Source organism: Hydra vulgaris, chromosome 13 (genome assembly GCF_038396675.1).
Source record: "Hydra vulgaris chromosome 13, alternate assembly HydraT2T_AEP".
In the NCBI taxonomy this organism is placed as follows: domain Eukaryota; kingdom Metazoa; phylum Cnidaria; class Hydrozoa; order Anthoathecata; family Hydridae; genus Hydra; species Hydra vulgaris.
The window spans coordinates 2,385,001-2,405,841 of NC_088932.1; the positions used below are offsets into that span (position 1 = coordinate 2,385,001).

General features: G+C 27.6%; 2 protein-coding genes across 4 annotated transcripts in view; both read right to left on the reverse strand.

Moving 5' to 3' along the window:
* Window positions 1–3,234, reverse strand: part of LOC101239335 (diphosphomevalonate decarboxylase) — a 40,397-nt gene extending 37,163 nt beyond the window's left edge. The window contains exon 1 of one of the 3 annotated variants that reach the window (XM_065815308.1): window positions 3,216–3,234. In XM_065815308.1, the coding sequence (XP_065671380.1) occupies window positions 3,216–3,218 (3 nt within the window). In that variant the 5' untranslated portion in view covers window positions 3,219–3,234. Of the gene's footprint in view, window positions 1–2,333; window positions 3,087–3,215 lie in introns of those variants that run through there. The other 2 variants (XM_065815306.1, XM_065815307.1) reach the window with 2 other exon arrangements.
* Window positions 3,235–10,355: 7,121 nt separating this feature from the next.
* LOC136089525 (uncharacterized) lies at window positions 10,356–11,335 on the reverse strand. The gene is made up of 2 exons (XM_065815575.1): window positions 11,083–11,335; window positions 10,356–10,939 (listed from the first exon to the last, which is right to left on the reverse strand). Exons 1-2 carry the CDS (start codon window positions 11,333–11,335, stop codon window positions 10,356–10,358), a joined length of 837 nt encoding a protein of 278 aa, XP_065671647.1.
* Window positions 11,336–20,841: the final 9,506 nt, after the last annotated feature.

A 20,841-nucleotide genomic window follows, 5' to 3' on the forward strand; every position in this document is an offset into this window, starting at 1 on the left:
TTTTTGGAGTCAGGTTTTCCATGTTGACAATTTTTTTTGGATATTCTGCACTGACACTCTAGAAACATTACATCTTCTGGCGATTCCTCTTTGGGAAAAACCAGTATTTGTAAGAAGTGCTTGGATTTCACTTTTTTTTTCTAGAGATAAGTCCTTTTTTTTGCCCATTTCTAAAAAAAATAACCAATTTTAGTACAAAAATTTCTATTATTATTTAAAATAATTTTAATCACAAAATACTGAGTGAAATAAAAATATTTTTATGTTAATTTATGTAATGTAATATTCTTAAAGTAATATTAGTCGATTTGAGTACTTACTTTAATGATAACTTTGAAAAATATACCAAAACTAACAGAGAGTATTTACCACGTGCACTGTAAGAATAGCGGTCTCAAGATGGCGTCACACAAAATGGCTGTCAAAAATGACAGTGTTTACACCAGCATAAAATTTTAAATAATTTTGTCAACGTATAACTATATTGTATGCATCCAAATAAATTAAATTATATAATTTTGAACTATAATGCCAAGAAAACAAAAGATAAGCAAGGTATGTTAAAATTTATTGGGTGGCCATAATAAATTGTCATACGACAGTATATATATATATATATATATATATATATATATATATATATATATATATATATATATATATATATATATATATATATTATATATATATACAGAGCCCACACACCCATGGGGAGGAGATAGGACATAGGTTCCACCTATTTGTCAGTTGATCTATGAAAACAGTAAAAAAAAATAAGAATAACAACATCTAGAATGTTTTTATTTTTATTTTTTCAAAAAGTTTGTAAATGTTATCTATATGCACTATATTATAAATAAATATAAAATTTAAATTTTATGTTTAAATTATTCAGTGTTCAGTTTTAATGACCATGAGAAGAATAACCCCCCCCCCTTCAATTTAAGGGGGCCACAAATTTTACATGGTCATAAGAATTGAACAATGAATAATTTAAATGTAAAACTTGAAATTTGTCAATGAATACAAAACTATTAAATATTTATGAAAAAACAAATAATTCAACTCATTGCCCTCACATTTAGGGTAGGAGGGGGCTAAGATTTTAGGGTTTCTTGTTCCTATTCTCCTATCACAATAACTTTTTTTGTGAAGAATCTTTTTGTCATATATATGAAAGTAAAAAAATTTGGAATACTCTTTTTATTTAAAAGTTGGTTACTTTAAATATTTAAAATCTTCCTACGTCACTGTAAACACATACACACATAAATATATAATTTAACAAATTCACTTCTAACATTTCAACTTAGTAAAATGCATATATATAAAAAACAAGAAAATATTTGACGAAAAAATTTACCTGCAAACTGTTTAAATCAGAAAAGCATAAAAATAGAAAAGAACTCTAAAGAATTTATGTTCAAAGACAATAACTAGATAATCAACGTATTTTGAACATCAAGAAACAGAAAAAGAGTAAAAGTATGCCACTTTGCTTAAAGTCGAGTCACTCAACATTGAGTTTTGTTTGATGAAACAAGAATTGAAAGCAGCAACCATAGTAGTATTTGTAAAAGAATGAGATGCAACTTTATGACAACAGATGTTAAAACTCAGCAGCTAGAGCAGGTAACTACATTTAAAATAAGTTTTTGGATCTTATCTAAAAGAAATAGTACATCATTAGAAGAACCAATCTTAATTTAATGCCAGTTTTTATACAAGATCATTTAAGAGATTTATGGAGGTTGAGATATATTTTTTAAGGGATAAAAAATAAAGTTTTTTAAATAAAGGATCTAAAATCATAGAGCTATGTAACACTGCGGAAGAAAGTTATTTAGCACACTTTAGAGTACTTCATATTTCCAGTAAAAAAAATTTTAAAAGTGAAAAATGATAAAACAAAATAAGAGGTATACATAGGGTGACCAATGTCCGGGTTTTTATGTAGGTGAGCGCTAGACTAATATTAATTAGCTTGGTCCTGCACAATGGTACCCTAAGTATACAGGATATATCAGTTTCAAAAGAGGTCAGGGGTGGAAAAGGATAAACACATCTATTGTTATATCTATCTATCTATCTATCTATCTATCTATCTATATATATATATATATATATATATATATATATATATATATATATATATATATATATATATATATATATATATATACATATATATATATATATGAGGAAGTTCAAGTATGTGAAATGATATGTGGAAACTTTTTCATAAATAATAACTTCGGAATTTTATTATTCTCATATGAGACAACCAAATTAAAAAAAAACAAAGCAAAGTTTAAAAAAAGTACTATATTTACAAGCCTATTATTTGTAAAATCCCCTGTTTTTAAATCAATAAACGCAATGACTTTATAGTAGCCATCTTGCTCCTTTGAATGATTCATTGAACATAGAGATATCTGGTCTATTTTTTGAAAACCAAAATAAGAATTCAAAGAAATATTTATTAAGTCATTAGGAATTTTTTTAATCTTTTTTTTTTTGAAGTAGGGAAAGTTTTTGGATAGCTTCCATACAGTTATGTGTGGGGTAAAAACTTCATCATTCCATGGAACATTATGTTGAGCAAAAGTTGTTTTGAATATTTCTACAAGAGAAAGTAGACGTTGGTAAGAGTCATCTTTCTTGACACTCAGATACAATACCTCTCCACCAAAAATGCCTAAACCATCAAAGTGAAGGATTTCATCACCGGTGATTACTTCTTTAACTCTAGTTGTTACGCTTTCCATTGCACTAAAAACATTTGCAAAGTCACAAGTCTTTAGTCCCATTACCCCAAGTGTAAGATGTGCAGTTCTAGGATCAACAAAACCAGGGTCATAGTCTGAATTTTGATCTGAAATATTTTTTTGTAACATCGAAACATTTTCAAGAACTTCTTGACTACAGACTCGCAATGATATAAAATAATTTGGTTTCATTTAATTTCAAAAAATTATTTAAAAACTTTTAATATAATTTTCTAATTTTTACAAAAGATCGTTGAATAGGGTAACACATTACGCAGAATTTTCATCTTAACATATCAACAAAAAAATTTCATTATTAATTTTGGCGCATGCATAAGAGCCAAGAAGTTTGGCCAGTATAATAGCGATCAAAATATATGTATTTTTTTGTTATTTATAAATTAACAACAAATAAAGCAAAATACAAAAATAAAAAATCAGAGTTACCATAAAAGCAGCAAATAATTAAAGTTAAGCAAACCCCTTCTAATTTAGTATAACACTTATTACGGTAAGCTTAGATTTGGTTGTTTTATTGCCGCATAATATTATTTTCTTTCAACGTAAGAATCTCGAAAAATAATCAGGCAAACATGAATTATAAAATCAAGCAACCTTAGCAGAAAATATTTTTGCAATGGATCGAATATCTTATGAGATATCACCCAGCGGGAAATCAGCTACGGAATATCTGGCAATATTAGTATAGATAAAGACAGCGATTTGTCCACAACTAACTAGTGACAACTTGTAACGAAAAAGACAGTGATTTGGTAACCAGGATCGCTAGCTAGATAAGCTAGCAAACAGTTAACAAATATGCGCAGTATATTACAGGCCCGTAGCAACCGGTTGGCAGCAGGGGCATTTACCCCCCCCCCCCCCCTAATAATTTTTCAAATAAATAATTTTGAAGAAATTGACTTGAAAATGTCAAGGTAGTACTGCCCCCCCCTCCCAATATAATTTTTGTCCGTACGGCCCTGTATTAATTAATCATATTTATGTCATATTCTAAACCATTATTATTTTATTATTACATTACATATTACAGCCAACAGGTAGCTGTAGTATTGTCGTTAAGTAGTCGCTAGCTACAAAGCTAGGATATGTACTATCAAATTAATATATATATATATATATATATATATATATATATATATATATATATATATATATATATATATATATATATATATATATATATATATATAAATATAAATATTAACAAATATGAGTAAAAATTCCAGGTAATAAATGAAAAACTATTCAAACTAAGACGGATAAAATATAATTATTAGTTAAATTATAACAAATATTTTAATTGAGAACTGACGAGTAGCAACAAAATTATCATTAAGTCTGCTGATAAAGGAGGGTGTTTAGTTCTGATAGATGCAGTTTGCCATAGAGATAAAATTGTTTACCGAGACTATTTATCGACTGAAACATATACCAAAGTTGGTAGTAACGCAGATAATACATGTTTTAAAAAACTTAAAAATCTTGTGGATAAGTTTGATGAACGTTTAACAAAAAAAGAAACTACTTATTTCAAAAACTATGAATGGAAAACTTGCAATTTTTATGTGTTACCAAAAATTCACAAATCCAATGCGATAGAAAATTTTATAAAAGAATCTAATAAAGAATATAAATTTTGGATATGTAAACTACGTGATGATATATCTATCAGATTTTAGGAAGCTTTTATCTTAGAAAGCGTGAATTTTATCTTAAAGAATAATAACTTGACTTTCAATAATGAGTTTTTTAATCAATTAATCGGAACAGCTATGGGAACAAAAATGGCTCCACCTGCTTGTTTAATAGTAGGATATCAGTGATGTAGTGAAATTATTTCTCAAAGTTTTACCGAATTTCTTTAATAAAATTGAATGCGAAAACATTCAAAGCTATTTCAAAAGATGCATGGATAATGGCTTTGTCATTTTACTAAAATAAATAAAAAAAACAAAAAAATAAATTTATGATTACATCATTTGATGTAATTTATGTTATACAAACATAATTTCTGAGCCAAATAAAAAAAAATTACATCAGAACAATCTTTTAAGCGTAATAGTAAAATCGTCCTTATAAAGCATCAAAACTTCCAGATTGTCCAATTTGTTCATCCCCAGAGTTTAATGTAACCAATAATCTTCTTCCATTAGTAACGCTGGGCATAGAATTGGATTGACTATAATTTCTGTACTATGAGATAATAGTTGTAAAATCAATTGTTTTTTTTGATTAATACAATAGTCCCGCTGATTTATTATTAAATGAGGTAATATTAGCACCGTTCCATAAAGAAAGATAAAAATCTTCTAAACCAGATGAGCAGTAAAAACATTTACTATCCAGGAAATACTGTATAATTATTAAAGTTATATGGCGTCTAAGGTTGTATAACAGAGTTTGTATTTGCAGGAGAATTGAGTGTGTCATACATGCGTACTCTTGATTCCCACCAATTTCCAGATGCGCCAACAACATGAAATCTAGCATGTTTTAAATAAACACCATTACCATTGCCTTTAGTGTTCAAAAACATATATTCTTTACCATAAGTTGTATTTAAATATCTAAATGTTAAATATCTAAATTTAAGAGATGAAATTGATTGTGGTATTGATGAACTTATTGTAATAAAAGGTTGTAACAAATATCTTAGTGTATTTCCAGTTTTATTGAGCAATTGAATTGTTAGATTAGTTTTAAATGGTAAATCAAGTGTAAAGTATCCTCCTAAATCATTATTAGTAAACCCATTACAACCTTGTAAAGAGTTTACATAAAATAGTCCACCAAGTGGAGCAAACAAAAATTCAGTGGTTAAACCTATATTATTTATTCCGTTAATATTTGTAGAAGAAGAAGAATTTCCTTTGCAAAGTGTATTATTTGCGTATATTTTAGTTTATACGTTACTTGGTACACTTCCAGTAGTACACTGTTCCTGTAATTGGTAACCATAATCTTCTGAGAATACCAGGAGCAGTAGGTTGATTAAAAATTGCTGTTCCTTTAATATCTGTATGTGGTACAAAAGTATGTGATTTTACTTTAAGGAACGTTAAATTTGAATTTGGTATTATTTTTCAACTGCTAGGAATAGGTATTATTTTATCAACATAATTTTTTGTAGCAGCGTCATTTGAGTTAGTAGCGTCAGCTACATTTATCAATTTATTAGAATTCATATAATATTACAAGTTGCTTTATTTTGTCCATCTCTCCTAATAAATAAGTTATTAGTTTGAAATATTGTTAAACCATTTGCTACTTGATTTGTAGTTGAAATATTATTGCGTCCGAATTTATCAACAGCCATTTTTATATATATAGAAAATTAAAAAAAAAAAAAAAAATTACCATAGAATATTAATAATATTCTGAAAATCGCATCCTTCATCTAGTTTTTTTAAAACAGATAGACACAAGTGTCCACAGAATGAGGTATTTCCAAACTGAACTCTTTCATTATTATAATAAACAGGACTTTTTAAATAATTAACAATTTCAACTGGTGGTGGTTGAGCACAAGAGTCAAAACTTAGTTTTTTATCTCCGTCTTTGTACCAGCAAGTCCAATGAAATCCTTTTGTACTTGAATCTCCTGTATTTAATATTCCACATTCTTTTTTTTGTATATTTTTAGGTAATTCATTGCTTACAAATTCACCTTTAAAATGTTTTAGTTTTAGTTTTTTTGCTGCTTTGATTAACTGAAAATTTGTTAGTGGCTCATTTGGTAAAATTATTCCTTTAACATTGATAGGTTTATGATAATTGTTATTAATCTTAATTTTTATTTCCAAACTATTGCTTTTCTTCTTCTTTTAGTTTGTAGTGCCTATATGCTAATGTGTATGCCATCTTCTAAAATAACTCTTTTATTGTCTTCTGCGCTTAACGCTATTTTATTGACCTCTTCTGTGTAAATTTCATGTAAATGGGATCTTATTAAATTCATTTTCCTAATATGATTCCTCTTACTTAATAAACAATCTTCGTAATCTTCATGTGTTATATATTTTTTAACAACATTTTTCTTTACTCCCTTACATTTTTTGTTATTTTTCCCGTGTACATTGTAAGAATACAACTTTGATCTGTCCTATAAATTTTTCAATTTGTGCTCCTGCAGTTTTATCTTTAAACATTCTTATTATTTTCTTATTAGCACCAACTTTAAAACCTGCGTTATTAATTGCTGGGTGCTTTGGGTCAAATTCACATGTATCAAATTTGCTTTCAACATCATTAGAAATATTTGCATAAAAGTCTTCTGTTTTTATTTCGTATGCTAAAGAATCTGTATCTGTGAATAATAGTTTTGCCCTATCAGAAAATTTATTTTCTATGTAATAATAGTGAAATTTATTCATTAGAGTTTTGCTTAAATGCAAGTGCAAGTGGATAATCATTATGATCATCATGTAGATTTTCAGGGTAATTTAAATCAACTTCTAGTATACAGGAAATTGATTTCCAGTATACTAACTCGTTTTCATTCATCCATTTAAAATCATGTGTTGGAAGTGGTTTATTTATTACCTACCCATATAAATTATTAGCATCTAGATACTGTATACATGTTGATTGTTTGCTTTGATCATACTTATCATTCATATACTTATTATTAGAAGTTCCTAATCTATTAGATATCGTACTAATTCCATCTCTTATTCCTTGCTTTATGATCAATATCATATCATAATCACTCAGCAATTCTAATTTTATTTTTGTTTTCTTTAATGCTGCATCCCAAGCTAATCCTGGTGATGTATAATACCAAGCAGGATCTAATTTATAACAATTAATGCAAACATTTCTAAAATTTTCAAATACATCAGTTAGTAACATCACATTTGAAACGTTGTAAAAATCATGGTAATCTCTAAATGTTTTACAAATAAACTCATTCCATACAACTTGTGCATGTGATTAGTCATCATCACTTATACTTTCATCATTTAATTTTGAAGAGAACAATTTTTTTGGTAGTAATTGTGTTTCAGACAATTTATTAATAGAATCAAGCCAATCATATGGGTAAATACTTTTTCTGAGTAACAAATCAAATTTTTTACCTGAATAAAATTTTCCGGTGTCCCTACATTGATCTTTTGTTAAATTCTTTGATAAACTAGAAGGCATAAATTCTAAATTAGCAGGCATAAAACTATAACTATCTAAGAAACGGAGTTCACGCTTAATTTCAACTTTCTCATCATCTTTATTAATAAACTCACCAACTTTAATTTCTCTAGAAAAGCTAATATATTTTTCTTCATTGTTTGGTATACGACTCAACTTTCCTCCTGATTATTACTTTACAAACAAGTGACAATCATAACCAGAAAACTTGTGAAACATAACTGGAAAGAATTTTGGATTTTTATAATTTAAATTACAACCTTAATAAGCAGCACCGCTATATTTTCCAGTAATATGTCAGTGGTCACGTACTTTATCTTTTTCAAGATCTTCTCCACAAACGTGACATGATATTGCAGCATCAATAATTAGCAATTTCTGCAATAGTGCGTATTACATTGATTTTTACATGTTTGTGAAGAAAGTAATCTGCTTAAACTTTTTATGAAACAATAATGATTAGTAACACTATTTGAGATTAATAGTAAATCAATTAAATGTTTACGATTATTATTTTTCGACACACATAAAATATGAACTGATGAATTTTCATATCCAAATACATTGACACTGATATTTGTATTATTTTTCTCAAATTGAGTAATTTGGTTTAATGATACAGGAAATTTTATTTTTCCCAGTTTATCTTCATTTTTTATATTAATTATTTGCCTTTTTAGTTGCTAAGTTTTTATTATGTGGAATGTATGATTTAGCTTTAATAGGATTATACTCAATAATATTTATATCCATGTTTTAATAGAAACAAACCTCCAACCTGACCCGAACTGTTGAAATGATAATAAACTTTGATGCTTCACATAATTCATTCAAATATGTTGATTCTAATACAACTTGATTCTTTGCTGCAAATGAAACAGTTGTGATTTAAGTTTCTCCTTTATTAATATCAGTACGCTCCATTTCACAAGATAGAAACCTTTGATTTTCTATTTTCATTTAGTATTTTAATCACAGTATTTTTTACAAAATTCATAAATGATAAAGCATCATAACCTTTTCCACCTGGAGCTTTAAATTGCTTTGTAACATTCTTAATTGATGATTGTGTTAATTTAAATTCTATTTGTTTTTTAATTTCATTTATTGTACAACTTTACAACTTTAGATTTTATTGCTTCAATCTTTTTATCAGATGTTCTTTTAATTATATCAGGTAATCCAACTATATCATGTAATCCAATCTGCAATAGAATTATATATATTACTTGACTCTTATTGACATATTGCTGTATTTGATACAGGTGTAGGGGTTAAAATTGTTGAAGATGCTATATCCGGAATCGGTTCGTCTAATATATTCCGTGATATCTGTTCAATCTTTTCAACCAATAGAGTTTCTAATGAATTACGAGATCACTTTTTCGCATTCTATAATAATATTTAATTTTTCGCTCTCTAGCAATTTGTTTGAATTCTGTAAGATTTTTATTTTCCATTTTTTATATGACAAGATTTTTTTTTATTAATTTTCTTTTCTTTATATTACTTTTAAGATTTTTATTCTTCTTTATATTTAAAAAAAAAAAAAGCTTTACAAAATAAATGTAAAGATTTTATATCATCTCTGCGACTGTTATTTTTTCATTTATTTTTTCAGAATTAAATATCTCAATTTTAACACCATTATCAATCTTTCCATCACATAATTCAAAGTATCTCCATCCATGCTTAGTTCAGCGTATAGCACTACATAGTGATGGATATATTGTAATTTCTCCTGTTTCCATGTTAGTTAATTTAATAGACACTGGTTTATTTCTAATTGATTTTCATCTTTCATGTTTTGGATCTATAATTTTTTCTGGTGTTTTACGATTTTTTCTAGGTTTCCCAACTGGTTTTTATCATTTACTTCTTTTACTGGATGCATTCTAGGTCTACCAACTTGTCTTTTCTCATTTACTTCTTTCCCTTCAGTCATAATAGATTCTTTATTTAATAACCCATTATCCATAGTAATTATTAGCAATGTAGGGAGATAGTCAGATGCTTTTGAAATATTATTTTCTTCTAATAGATTTTTTAAATTTTTCTTTGTATATTTCATATTCATTCTATTATATAAAGAAAAAAAATATAACTAATTTTCAAAAAAAATTAATACACAATATTCATTTTATTTCCGTCTGATTGAAATTGTAACAATCTATCAGATATTACAACAGCAAATGCTTCAGTATTTGCTGAAGCAGCCGCATTAAATGTTGCTTTAATTTGTACATCTACTAATGATGATTTTAATCTTTCCGATTGTCTACTAACATCAAATACCAAATACTAACATCAAATACCATCTTTATATTCATAAGGAGGTATATTGCTTTGTGTGATCAAATCATTCATTCCATAAAATTTTTCACAAAACACAGATGCATCTCTATAAGCTCTTGAAAATTATTGATTAGGGAATGATGAACTATAATCAATAGCAGGATATCTTTCCTGATTAAACATAATGTACATATTTTTCAAGTCACAATGATCAAATATTGAAGGATTAAGTTCTTGATCGCCATCGTTATTTGTTCGAAATCCAACAATAATGTATCTTGGCTTTTCAGGAGATGTCTTTACGCTCAGTATCCAAGAAAATGTAGTAGATTGTGGAACAGATATAGTATAATACTGCCGCGCACGAAAAGTTACTGTAATTGTTACTTTTGATTTAATAGTTTTATAAAGATTAATCCTTTCTATATCTGATGGAGTCATATGCGGTTCAAACAATGAAATTTTATCAAGATTACCTTTTCCTGCAGCAGCAAGCCTAAAAATTGCATCATAATTACTTTTTCTTACAAGAGTTTGAGTATGTTTAAATCCATAAATAACTTTGTTGCAATCATCACAGAATCCAAAAATGTATTTTAAAGGTATGGTGAATAAAAATGTTCTCTTTGTAGTTGGTTTCTGAATAATGTATGCTTGTCTCACTGAGCACCCTGTGTTTTCAGCAAGTACTGCTGTTGCTGAAGAATCTTTATACCACAATTGATTTAATCATTGTGCTGATTGAAAATCGCTTGGGTATTTAAGCAATCCTAACATTGTAGTTGATAAATATCTTATACTTGTTGGTTTGATAATTGATATGATATTTGACTAAATAAGTGCATAATACCATTATTTGTAAGTGACACTGCATCTGCATTAGCATAAGCTGTTCCATCAGCTTTAAGAAATCTTCCTTCAAACAAGAGAAAAACCTCAGATGGAAGTGTGAAAAAATCTTGTTGCTCAACGTTGATTCTTATTTCTCCAAAAATATTTAGATTTGTACGAGCCACTGACTCATATTCATGGAACTCAAATCTTTCAATTCCTTCATCAACAGTTGGGATTTCTGTAAAATTTAATACTTCAGAAATCGTCATTTTGTTTTTTTATATACCATATAAATTTTTTTTTTGTTTGTTAGACAATTGTAAAAAACTAATAATTGTAAAAAATTACGCAAATCTAAGACCGCGTCCTTCTTAAACTAGATCTTCTATTCTTATAGCATTTTCATTTGAGATTTTTTTACTGATTTTACTGATTTTATCAATTTTCTTAAAGACCTCATCACCATTTTACTTATTTTGTTGTTACTTCATCTCCATTATTTATTAAATTTGAAATTATTTATTTACTTTTTTATTAATAGCATTATTTGGTTGTGAAACTAATTTTGAAGATGCTTTTTCAATTAATTGTTTTCCTTTTTCAACTGCAACATCTCTAGCAGCTTCTATTGCTGATGTTGAAAGTTCTTTTCCTGCTGATTTAGCAGCAGTTAATGCAGTTTTTCCTGATTCGCTTGCAGCCAAATATTAAACATAGCTGATAATACTCTTGTTGCTTTTGACGCTACTGCTCGTTTTAATAAATTTTTTATACTGTCAAACATACCACTTCCTCCAACAACAAGTTTTTTTACATATCTCTCATTATGAACAATTAACATTTTTTATGTACTATTTTTTTTATATATGCATTAAGATATATATAATTATAAATTATTTTGTAACGATTTATACTGTGCACTATTTATAACACCTTGCAATAGTTCATCACTAATTGCAACAGCTTCATTTCTTGATCTAGTGATACCTGCTTTCCATGCAGCTATACGTAATTCAAGCATTTCAATTAGTGCATTAGTATCGCTGGGAAGAATTATAGCTTGTAATCCTGTTTCTTTTGATTCACGCTTCTCATTTTTCTTTATATCTCTCCAAATTGGAGCTATTATTTCTCTGTATTTTCCACTCCTAGATGACCTTGGTTTGTATGGGTTTTTATTAGTAATTGCATCTATTTGTATTAATATATTTTCATAATTTATAAGATAATCTTCAGTATATATTTCTTAATTAGGATTAAACATTGTTATCAACACCCAAAGACCAGGAGTACCATAATATGTTTACTATCAATAGTTATATCATCATCATTAATAAATATTGGTTTTTTTCCAATGTATAACTTGTCATCCTTAGAATGTATTTCAAATTTAGTATCTGTAGACTTTTACTATTAGTATATATTCTTAGATGATCTGTTGCAGTTTTTCCGAGCCTCAAGGTCTTAGTTTCTTCATAAGAAGACGTTAGTTCTTTATATGCATTCTCAGCCATTATTTCAGGATAAGCATTTGAAAAAGTGAGTGCAAATTTATTAGCTTGATTGTGCAATTTAGATATGTTTTCTTTTATTCCAGCTTGACTATCAATTAATGGCTTGTACAATTTTGTCAAGTCTAACTGTAAATTAGCTTCATCCATCTTTTCATATAAATTATTCTGCTGTATTCTTTTTTTACTATCTAAGAATTCTTTAACAATTTGATCTCTTTTTTCAGGATCTTCAGTTTTTAGAAATGACATTTTATTTATAAAACATTTTAACGATTTATGTTGTGCTTTATGTTTTACGTTTTTTCTTACGTTTTATTTTAATAAATTATTTTATGTTTTTACGTTTACATTTTTACTAAATCTTCTTTGGAGTATATTAATTGCCTCATCTCTTCCTTGTTTAAATAATGATTCCTTAGTTTGTTCATCAATTTCAGTTATTATTTTTGTTCTAATTTGTTCAAGCAATACTTGATTTTTTTCAAGTTCATCAAGTATTAATTCATATTCATTGTTGTTTATAAGTCCATCTACTAAAGCTTTAGAAATATAATCACTTATTGTATTTAGTTTTGAATTAGCAATTACCTTATTCTTTTCATGGTTTTCTGCTTTTAAAAATATTTTTTTAATAATTTGTCTACCTATTATTGATAACACACCTGCTCCTAATGCTATACCCTCACATACAATAACTACTGGTGCTGCAATTATTATTGTCAAAAAACTAATTCCAATAGTTCCAAGTGCCTTAGTGCTAGCTAGTAATACATTATAAACTGCAGAAATTATTTTTACAGCTCTATGATTTCCAAAAAAAGATGCAAAAACAAAAAATATTGTAATGTCATGTTGTGCAAATATCTCATATATCTTCTCATCTATCAATACTGAAGGATGTTCTTAATCCTTGTGTTGCTTAAAAAGTATTTGAGGAAGCTCAATTTTTTTATATTTGTTTACAAATTTATGTATTGGCGCATTATTTCTTGACATTTTATTATACATATACAAAAAAATTTTTATATATGTGAAAAGATTTTCAAAAAAAAGTCAGAGAATCATATTTAATATGATATATCACTTACAGAACCTCCTTTACTCCATGGTCTCAAATATAAACAAGATCCTGCAGCTGTCATTTTAACTCCGTGTCCATCCTTTTTTAAGTACACAATACCTCTTCCAGAAATTTTATCAACCATAGCTGATTCATCTGCTGAACCTAATCCTGTTTATACTCCTGTTGCAAGTGCCGGAGCAACGCTTGATAATAAAATCTTCCATCTGTACCAAGTAAAGGTAAAAATGAACCAATAAATCCTCCCTCTATTTGAGAACTGTGAACTAGTTGTGTTTTACTTAAATTAATTATTACACTAGTACCTTTTTCATATGCTCTTTTTGTTCTATTCAATTGTGTATTTGTTACAGCTAATACATGTTCACCATTAAAATCTGAATGTGATAATTTAATATTAGCTCCATAACCGTCTTCAATTCTTTTTTTAAGTTTTTCTAATTGCCCCTGCGAAACATTTACTTTAATATTGGTATATTTACTCATTTTATATTATAAAAATTATTTTTTTTCTCTTATATGAAATCTAATAGATAATTCTTCTCCTCGTAAATTCAAAGGACTTCCATTTTGATCAAGCAATTTAGTATCCATTTTTGAATTGTTTTTAGTGTTACTGGTAAGTAAATTAAGTTTAAAGGCTCTTTAACAATTTTAAATCCAGGACTTACAGTTGAAAAAATGAATATATAACGTTCTCTGTTCCTCAATTTATATATGATGATTCTATTATATCACTTGCAACACGTATGCTATTAACACTTAATATGTTTACTATATTAGTTGATTCATGGTAACCTGATGAATATACTCCACTGTTAAAATCAAAAACAGTTTTAACTGAATTTGAAGTTGTAAAATCAACTTTATAACCAGATGTAATATTTAAAACTGATCTTAATGTTTTATTATTTCCTTCAAGTTTAATACCTGCAACTCCTGCGCTAATATGGTCGTTTTCTGACATAATCAATTGAATATATCCATTTATATCAGTAATCTCATAACATCCTTCTGGAATGTTTATATCATGCCAAGTTGCTCCATTATCTGTGCTATATCTTAATTTGCTGTTTGAAGAATCAATATTAGAAAAACTGTAATATATCTCTAAACTAACTAGAGCCATTTGATATACTTTGTCTTATCTAAGTTGAATAATAGGAGCAAACTTAATTTTTATGTTATTGCTATTTCCACTTGATAATATATAGAAAGACATTTTATTTTTATATATAAAAATTTTAAAATTCATAAGTTGGTATATAAAAATTATCTAATCCACTTCTATATTTTCCATAATCTCTTTTAGAAGATAGATCTATAATAACAAATCCATTAGGTTCTGACCAAGTATCCTTACAAAACCTTACAAACTAGTCTTTTTTTCATATCACTTGAAACATTATCTTTATAAATATGATTTAAATTCTCTGAACCTTGTGGAAATAAGCAAATAAAATTTGTATTTTCTCTTATAGTTTGTTTAGAAAACATAAAATAATTTTGTGCATGATTTTTTTTCAAAAGATCGTTTTAATATTTTGTATTCTGGTTGAAAAAAAGATTTTCCAAAAACTTGTAAATTATTATAGTCTAACCAACCAGGTCTTAAAAGTAAATAATAAAGTAGTTTTTCCGCAACCTGACTTTCCAACAATAATTCCTCTTATACTTTTAGGTAACAACTTTTTATTATTTCTCTTATTGTTATTTACATTCCATGATAAATTTATAATATCCATTTTTTTTTATTTACTCTATTTATAAAAAAAAATGTGCTGTGTTAAATGCAAAAACAAAACAAATACACTAAACTTACAAAACAAGTAGGTAAAAACAAAAGAAATATGCTATGTGGAACTTGAGCTATTTGTGGAAAAACAAAAACTAAATTCGTATCAGCAAAAACAGGAGGTGATTTAGTTAGCTCAATTTATTCAGCAACAAGTAAAATAAAACTACCATGGTCAAAGTTCCCAGGTGAAATGCATATACCTGGTATGAACTTTGCAGGTCTTGGTACTAATTTAGATTAACAATTAACTTCTACTGGTGCATATAAAGAATGTAGTAAACCTGTAGATAGAGTTGATAATGTAGATTACCATCATGATCTTGCTTATAAATACTTTATAGATATAGCAAAAAGAAACAAAGCTGATAAAATTATGCTCGAAGAAATGGATCCTATAAAAAATCCAACAATACATGAAAGAATTGAACAAGGTATTATAAAACCTATTATATCAACTAAAGCAATATGGGGTTGGGTGTTTAAAAAAACTACCAACGATCTGTAAAAAAGACAAGGATAAAGAATTAAAATGGACTGACAAACTTGCAAACGAACTATATAGACCGGTTGTAAAAACTTTCACAATAAGAAAAGTTATAGTAAATGGAATCGATGAAATATGGGCTCATGATTTAGTTGACATGCAATCTTTTTCCAAATTTAATGACGGTATAAAATACTTATTATTGGTGATAGATGTTTTTTTAAAGTATGGATGGATTGTTCCATTAAAAAGTAAAACTGGAGTTGATGTTGCTGATGCATTAAGTAAAATCTTTAAAGAAAGAAAGTGAAATAAAATATGGGTTGATAAAGGCTCAGAATTTTATAATAAGCATGTTAAAGCGCTGGGTTTATATTCAAGTTAATATATTAGTTATATTCTATTATATTCTAGTATATTAATATACTAGTTATATTCGAATGAAAATGAAGAAAAAAGTTGTGCAGTTGAACATGAGAATAGAACAATGAAAGAGCAAATGTTTAAGTTTTTTTCAGCTAACTCTACTAGAAAATATATTGACGTTTTAGATGAAATGGTAAATAAATACAACAACACAAGGCATTCTTCAGTTAAAATGACACCAGTTGCAGCTAGCGATAAAAAAAATGAGAATATTATTTGGTTGAATCTAGATGGAAAGGTATGATCAGAGCCTATTAAACCAAAGTTTTCAATAAGTGATAGAGTTAGGATAACTAAAAAGAAGGTAACGTTTGAAAAAGTATACACACCGAGATGGACTGAGGAGGTTTTTACTGTGTCACAGATTCAGTTCACAGATCCGCCAACGTATAAAATAGCTAACGATAATGGTGAAGAAATACAAGGCACTTTTTATAAACAAGAATTGCAAAAAACTAATCAAAAAATATATAGGATTGAAAAAGTTGTTCGTAAACTCAATAACAAATCATTAGTAAAGTGGTAAGGGTACCCTGATACGTTCAAATATGGGTTGACAATAAAGAATTGATAAGTCTGTAAAAAATAATCGAAGAAGATTAGTGGTTACATTAAACTCTGGGGATAAACAAATTGGACAATCTGGAAGTTTTTATGCTTTATAAGGACAATTTTACTATTACACTTAAAAAATTGTTCTGATGTAAACTTTTTTTATTTGGTTCAGAAATTATGTTTGTGTAACAAACATAGTTTAGCTAAAAATTTATGATTGTGATGTAACCATAATTTATATATAGATTATGTTTATGATGAAGCTTATTTTCTTTTGGACCTGAATCGGGACTTTATACTACTTATATACAGAAACCACACAGTACCAATTTTAAACTTTTTAAACATAACAGTTATTCTACATGATAACAACATTATTAAAACAGATATTTTTTATAAACCTACAAATTCCCATGATTATCTAAATTAAAATAGCCATCACCTTAAACATACAACAGAAAACATTTTACATTAGCTAAACGGATCATTTGTTATGAGTCGAATCGAACAAAAATGAAAATCAGACTTCTACAATTAAAACAATTTTTAGTTCGATGCATTTCCCCAGTAAAAATCATTATTAATGGAATTCTTAAAGCACGACTACAGGGACCAACACCTTAAAAAAGAGAAAAGAACAAAATATTCCTTTTGTAACTACAAAGTTTGCTAATATTAGTTTCAAAAGTTTGATAACTACTCCACATGGTATTACAAAACTGTCTGTTTTAGACAGTAATTTAAAATCAGTTTTCTTTTTCTTTTTAAAAACACTTATATTAAATGCGTATCAAAACGTTGTAAGTTATGAGCTATGTAACTTCAGTTTGTCAATCATTCTACCACATCATCTGGTAAACTATGGAACATTAAAACTTCAATATCATTAATATCTAAAAAAAAATAATTTTTTTCTAACATGTAACGGATGAGATGAAAAAACGGCATACATTGGTAAAACTAATTGCCAAAAATTAAGAACCAATTTAGACATCTACACAAGCAGAACAGGTATTGGTTCAGATAAACTTAATCAGCTAATTGCCGTAAAAATGAAACTTTTTTTCAAATTTTTTCTTCAAATTTTTTTTTCAAATTTTTTCTTCAAATTTTTTTTTCAATTTTTTTTTTAAAATTTTTTCCTATGTTAAAAGTCTAAAATAGCATGATACAATGAACATATAAACAGAAAGTAATTATTTTAGAAAGCAAATGCAACAACGTTTAGTAATCTGGCTTCACATGCATCGACACCATCTTTTGGCTCTTTTGTTTCATCTGCACAACCGTTTTTATCTGTATTCTAATTTTAAATTACCGTAACACGGGTAAATACTTTTTGCCTTAAGTTCCTTAAGTTTTACTTTTAGCCTTTAGTTAACTTATTTTACTTCATACTGTCATGAAACCAAACTGTCTTTGCAGCACGCTAAATAATATAACTGTCAGTAGAATGTCAAAAAGTAACTGACCTAGCTTGTGAAATTCAATGTGTAGAACTTTTATGTGGTTTGTTTTTATGGTATACATTACAGCGATAAAAATCTATGAGTTTGTTAGACTAACACTTTGGTAAAATAATTTGAGCATTTTTTTTCCTGTTTTTTTATTCAGTTTTGACAAAATTTTCATTTGAGTTAACTTTATGCAAAAGTGTCATATGTCATAGTGTCATCTCACAAATGATTAATTTGATTTATATGATTTATTTCTTTATTATATTTATTACAAGGGTGATCCATAGGGAGAGAGGGGGTAATGGGGGTTTTGACGTTTTCCCCCTCCCCCTCTTCTTCAGAAAGTATTAAAAAAATTTATTTTTGTAAGTTTACATATTAAACACAGCAAGTTGTTTGAAAACGGAAATAATAAAGTTAGGCTGTCCAAAAAAATTACAATTTTAATAAAATTATGTAGTGCAAATTCAAAATTGTGTGATTGCTTGTTTACAAATCATTAAACCTGAAAACCGCTTCTCCCTCTCTCTCTTCTAGATCGTCTGCATTCCCCAAATCAAAAAACATTTAAAATTGCCCCCTTGCAACATGATCTGTATCCGCCCTTGATTTATTACTGCTATTATTATTATTATTATTATTTTTATTATTATTATTATTACTAATATGGCTTGATAACATTTTCATCAGGTTTTTACTTTAAATTAGTTTCAAACTATTTGTAAATATCCTTGATTGCAAGACCTTAATCCGAAATATATGATTGATTATGATTGATTGACAACTCTTGTTCGTTTAAAAGTGATAATGTAAATTATTTACAAAATAGATCAATATATATATATATATATATATATATATATATATATATATATATATATATATATATATATATATATATATATATATATATATATATAGATTAGATTATATGAAAAAATATAACATTGCGATGGAACTTAAAGTTTCATCTATCTTTAAACGCTTTAAATATACCATAATTAATCTAATAAAACTGATTAAAAAGATACATTTCAAATTTTTTTTTTCAGAGAATGTAAAAATTCTTCGAAAAACCTGGAAAGGCATGAAAAGTCTAATAAATTTCAAAAATGTCAATAATGTACCTCCAAATTGCTTACAAGTTAATGAAACATGCATAACTGAACCAACTCTAATCTGCTAAGAATTCAACAAATTTTTCACAAATAGTATAGTATATAATTACTCCAAGGAGATGACTCCTGGAGCAGAGTATAAATACAAGCCCTGCTATTCGCAGTGTAAGCAGGTAATTACCTTGTACATTTTATGTAATAATTAAGTTTTTTTATCTAAAAATCTAATTTAATGGGTTCTAAAAAGATTTGCCGAAATTTGTAGAACTACTTTATTTGGAAGATTGGTCCAAGGATTCGCTACTCTGCTAGTGAAAAAGTTATGACGAATTTCACAATTATTTGTTTTTTCTCGGCGTAAGCGTTTACGATTACCGTACTTAGGTTCTGCTGTCAATGGTTCAACATACCAGTTAACTCTGTCAATTTTATTTCCAATTTTAAAACGTTGAATGCAATCAAAACGCGTTCTTCTAATTGTTAAAGTGTCTAACTTAAGGAGGCGCAAACGATTTTCATAGCAGAATTATTTTAAACTGTGAGGTTTTTTTGTAGTTCTTTTTTGAATACGTTCAAGGCGTTTTACTGCTAATTATGAATAATTATTATACGATGGAGTCGCAAATTCTAAATTCGGTCTGATGTAAATTGTGTATAATTTCTTCAATAGTTTTTCGTCACTGCTGATGAATAAATTTTTCATCCATCCTTAGATGTTATTAGCTTTTTATGCTATTTCGGAAGCTGCGGTATCCCACTTGCCATTCGACGTAATCGTAATGCTGAGAGATCATTCTCCTTTTCAGATTTCAAAAGATTTATGGTAGTTAAAGTTGCAGCATTAAACATGCAGTAACTATTTTGAGGGTTTTTTTTACCCATATGCATCACTTTTCATTTTTTGTAGTTCAGCTTCATGTACTATTTTTCAGACCATTCAGTGAATCAAATAGCATTTAAATCAAGCTGTAGCTTGTCTGAATCTGAAGCATCTTTAATTTAAGCAATAATATTGCAGTCATCTGTATACAACGTACAAGGGAATTAATTAATAACTGACGGTAAATCGTTTATATAAAGGATGAACAAAAGTGGATCCAAGACGCTGCCATGTGGTACACTACTAGATACGTCTGACTAACTGGACTCGCACTCACCAAGTACAACTATCCGCTTTCGATTAGTAAAAAAGTCACCAATCCAGCAAAACAGTTGTACAGAGATCCCAAATATTTTTAGTTTGTACATAAAACATTGATGCGGCACAGTGTCAAAAGCCTTGGCAAAGTCAAGAAAAATTATATCAATGTATTGCTTACATGCCAAGGATGAAGAAATAATT

Bases quoted from the DNA above. Each gene is read 5' to 3' on its own strand.
- LOC136089525 (XM_065815575.1), bottom strand. From the start codon at position 11,335: ATGACGATTTCTGAAGTATTAAATTTTACAGAAATCCCAACTGTTGAT. The intron at 10,940-11,082 runs GTATTATGCACT...TGTGGTATAAAG, and splicing joins AGTGTCACTTACAAATAATG to ATTCTTCAGCAACAGCAGTA.